This window comes from Spea bombifrons, chromosome 3 (genome assembly GCF_027358695.1).
Source record: "Spea bombifrons isolate aSpeBom1 chromosome 3, aSpeBom1.2.pri, whole genome shotgun sequence".
NCBI lineage: Eukaryota > Metazoa > Chordata > Amphibia > Anura > Pelobatidae > Spea > Spea bombifrons.
In genome coordinates this window covers 10,872,595-10,877,500 of record NC_071089.1, presented here as the reverse complement: position 1 = coordinate 10,877,500, position 4,906 = coordinate 10,872,595, and the positions used below count along the sequence as shown (strand labels likewise).

The following is a 4,906-nucleotide window of genomic DNA, read 5'->3' as shown; positions in this document are numbered from 1 at the left end:
ATAAAAGTATGTTTATCTGTCTGCGTTATGTTCGGATGATGGCGCATTTCAACGACGACACATTAACAACCCTGCTTGGAGATCCAGGATAGTAGCGATTCCTTCTGCTATTACTACGCCTGGCAGAGCTTGCGGTTTCTATATTACTAATATATGGAATCGGTGTGAATTTCCAGGATACAAATTAACAACAATTTATTACAAAAAATACTAAACAAGGAGCAGATCGTAAATTCTCCACCCATTTATATTACACATTATTCTTTCGTAAATCGCTAAAAATTGCCTTTTAATGTCATTTCTTTACTTTTTTTTTTTCATAAACAATAAGGCCAGATTTTTTGTTGTTAATAAAATAAAAACCTCCTGCTTATATAATCAGGTTTTACTAAGATTCTAAAGAACTGGTTTATCCATATAGCGGCGGTCAGATCACCTTATAAAATTCACATTAAAAATGATGTCCAGACATTCATTTAACCCAATAACATCCATATTCATATCACTGCATGCAACTTGGAATAAGTCATGTAAAGAGCTATAATAAAGGGCTCAATCCACCTATAGCTAGCTGGGTAAGATTTAAAATGTTACTGTACCCCCGTATATCATAAGTCTATCGTGTATATATATATATATACACGATAGACTTATGATATCCGGGGGTACAGTAACATTTTAAATCTGTGTGTGTGTGATATATTTATTTATATATATATATATACATATATATATATACATATATACACACACACACTTATATTATAGCACTATAATTAATATAAAAATAGTGCATTTTGGAAATCTATATAAAACCAACAATATGATTTTCATTCAAGACAAATGGGACAGAAATGATTTAAATCAGCCACAGATTACCGAAGAGTTCACCCCTCTTAGTATCACAGCCACATCTGTATTTACGAATAACCGGACCCGTATTAGTCCTTTGTAAACAGATTTGCACAGATGTTTCGATCACTTAACAACACGAGAACTTTGTATCATCGCCCCCCCCCCTGTTTATTACGAAGAATGGGTTCTGATATAAATCTCATTGTCAGATAGCGTCGCCAATAGAGAATTAACAATGACAGCGCTTGTTTCTCGCCAAGGAAACTTGTTCCACACAATATTTTTATAATTATCAATAGTGCTAAAGATTCTACAGTGGATGTGTGTTGTCAGGACACACAGATACCCTTGTTCCTGTCTTGAAAGACTGGATTTGATTTACACTTCTGCAGCTTGAGACCAAAAAAAAAAAGAAGGAATGGGCAGCAGAATCAGCGCAGTGCACACTGTCCCTTTAAATATGGAATGCCCTTTGTAAGCAAATGCAGTGTTAACCCTTTGAATGCCAGTGACTTTACACACTTGCCACTTATCCTTTCCAGCACTGTATTTAGTGAAATGAAAATTAACCATTTACCCTCCAATGCAAAAAAAAAAAAAAAGACCATATCTAGGCCAGAAGAGAGATCAGCCTGATCTACCTCCACTGGGAGTTGTCACATATATACTGTATGTGTGTAATTATTAATTAATTAGTAATGATTAATATCACAATGTTATTCAATGCTTACATTCCAAATCCCAATAGAATTCTGCTTTTTATGTCTGTTTTTTTAAAGTCCCCTTCAAGTGCATCTGTGGGAACCCAACCACTGGGCTGAATGTGTTTCATATCTAAGGTATAGCAAATGCATCTGGTCCAGGCAGACAAATATTTTACTATAAAAAGTTTAAAATTCTCTATTATGGGTTTACATTGAGCCCCCCCCCCCAGGCACCAGCAATATGAAGTGTGCCTGATTTAACTCTATGTTGTCAGGACATGCTATCAGAACAGTATAGAATAATAGAAGTCAATGTATATAATCTGTTTACTTATAGACATCCAGGGTAGGGCACTGATAACCGTATTTTCACGAAAAAGTGCATTATATTAGGAAATTATATAAATATGTATATATATATATATGATAGATATTATGCATCTATTTTGCGGTGTTTCACCTGTAAATCGGGACATGCCATTAACTCTTGATGGGTTTACCTGTAAGATGTTGGGGTGCTGGAGTCTTTGCAGGAGGATCATTTCTTTAACGATCTTGAAGGAGGCCAGCCGGTAGCACTCTTCCAGAGTCACGTATTGCTTCACGCAGTTCTGGATATCATGTCCCCCGAAATCCACCGATTTTAGAGCCACCGACAGCGTGTCATTCAGGACGGATTTATACACGGCTTTCGTGTACCCGGAGCCCAGATAGCGCACGTTGGTTCCATTGCTGATATCTCGGCATCCCAACAAAGGTGGCCGTAGAGACACGTCTATCTTCGAGCTGAGATGCGGCACCGGCACCGAGTCCTGCTCGGAGGTGGACCCCTTGGCTTTCTGCCGGTGGTCAGAGGACCTCTGGGCTAGGTCCATGAGCCTCCTCTCCAGCGGTCTCAGTAGCCTCCCTGTGGCTGACACCGGGGCTTGATGCTCTCTATAGCGGATCACCTCCTTGTACCTCTCCCGAAGCTGTTTGAGCAAGTCCAAGGAGCCCCCTTTCCCCTGCCAGGATGCCCCCAGGGGCACGGGGGTCACCCCAGTCTGGAACTGCTGGTGATGATCAAAGCCTGGAACACACAGTAAATTAAGCAAAGTGCCGAGGAAGAAGGACAGGCAGAAGGCAGCTGCAACAGCGATCTTCCTGCGTCTCATTCTAAGGCTGTCTCCAGGTCTCCAGCCTCCTGCAGTTCTTCTGTACAAATGATGGGATGGAGACTGCAGAGGTCTCCTTTTCACATTGTATTAGTGGATCGTCGCCCCGCTGGACCTCACCCATATAAGGCAGACTCGTGTGACACTTGCCTCTGCGCTTTTAAACTTCTAAAGCGCTTATTAGCCATGAGCACAACCCACCCGCACTAAACCCTGAGCGCTAATCTCCGTGACGTCACTTGATGGGCAGCTCCTGAGTTCCAGCGAGCCAAAGAGGCTTGCCGCAAAGGCGCCTGGGAGTTGTAGTGCGGGTAGGACTGGCAGAACCCAGCTGTGTATAGCCTGGTGACTTTTTTTCCGCACACTCTCCGGTTTTATATCTGATCTGTACTGGGATGGTTTTAGTAATATTCGGTGTTTATTTATATACAATATATATTGTCGAACAGCATATATACTTGTGGTGTGATTATATATATATATATATCGATCTGTGTACTCGTAAATATATATATATAAATATATAATATAATAATATATATGTATATAATATGTGTTTATGTTTTGTGTATGTTTTCCTTTTTTAATTTCCTGTGCTTAATTGAAAACTGTTAGAAAAAGCTGCCCCATGCTTTGCCCAGTTGATGGGGGTAATTAAGGCTGCATAGGGCTTTTATTTGTCTAATTGTTGTGTAAACATCACGGTCGGTAGGGTCTGTTTACCGCAGATTATCTAACCTTTGGGTCGGCGATTATCTGATGGCATTAAATGGCTCATTTATTTAACCCTCCTGAGGGAAGTCACCGAAAAGTCTCACCGTCCCCATCCGAACGGAGCAGGGCGATGAGCCGGGTACGCCAACGGATCGGGCACTCACTCCGCGTTCTAGATCCGAATTCAGTGATTCGGTTTAAGAATACGGAGCATGACAAATGAACCGAAGCAAAGGCATGTCAGATTACACCGTGCAGCCAACATGCAGTCATTTTAATCAGGCATGTTATGCTGCAAAGTGAATTATTATGGCACGTTATTGTTTTATGTATCCATATGTTCTACACATGTACGGGGATTTAAGGAAATTGTAAACACCGATCGCAGAAAAAATATATATATAACACATAATGGATCGCTTTTGTCCGTGTAACCCTTCCACTGCCAGGGACATCTGCAAGCCTCCTATTCTATTAAGAGAGTCCTCTGATCTCATGGATCGAATTAGCTATTGTGATAATCAGGGGTCAAAAAACGGTAGTTAGTTTAGATTATTTATTATTATTATTATCTAGATAATTAGATTATTATTATTTAGATAATTAGATTATCATTATTAATATTAGTCATTTATAAAGGGATTTGGAGAAAGTTAGAGAATTCAGTCCATCGAAACATTTTTTTGTGTGTAATAGAGAGTTTGTGCTATAGAGAGAGACTTTGTAGCAATGCATTGGCTCCATGAAATTAGTATTTAAACATATCATATTTCTTATGGTGTATGGTGCCCTTTAAAACCCAGAGAGAGGAGCAACACAGGAGGCACTCAAAGGGTTAAAAAGAGCCTTCCTTGGCAAAAGAAATGTAATTGATGTCTCTTTTGGAGAGGGAGAAGATGCTGTGGAAAGGTTTAGAATGGATAATGGAAGTCCACTGTCTGGAAGGATAAATCTCTTCTTTTTAGACTAAATCTACAAATCATGTACTCAACATGGGGTAACCCTTGCCCTGCTGGAGATGTGAATCACAGGGGTGAGTGCTAATGACATGGTTATCCATCAAACCCGCATTATAGTGCTGTTAGCAACTAATTAACACACACAATCAAGACCCGAGACTTCACAAAGAAAAGGACATCAACAAGAGAAAGCAGTAAAATGTCCTGAGAGAATTCCAAAGCTAAAGTTCATGTGGGTGAAAGAAGGTGGCAGGATCCGCTGGCTAAGAGACAGACCCTTTAAATACACATTACTAATACACATGGCTGAGAGTGATCACATCAGACTGGCCATGCATATCACCCATACAATAAACTGCTTTTATTCCTTAATGCTTTCCTGGTGCTGCTTTAAGCAAATGAGACCCTTCAAAAGGCTGTGAGCAAATTAAATCAGAGAGGTCACAATACATTACAATATACATTCATGGGACACACATTTACTGCAAAGTGTATTCCACATCATTTATTTTCCTGTTTA

At 39.9% G+C, this 4,906-nt stretch overlaps 1 protein-coding gene across 1 annotated transcript in view; it reads right to left on the bottom strand.

The window, feature by feature from the left end:
- PKDCC (protein kinase domain containing, cytoplasmic) overlaps nt 1-2,913 on the bottom strand; it is a 24,017-nt gene extending 21,104 nt beyond the window's left edge. Inside the window, exon 1 of the mRNA XM_053458921.1 lies at nt 2,060-2,913. Within this exon, the coding sequence (XP_053314896.1) occupies nt 2,060-2,713 (654 nt within the window). The 5' untranslated portion in view covers nt 2,714-2,913. The remainder of the gene's footprint in view (nt 1-2,059) is intronic.
- Between the last annotated feature and the right edge of the window lie 1,993 nt (nt 2,914-4,906).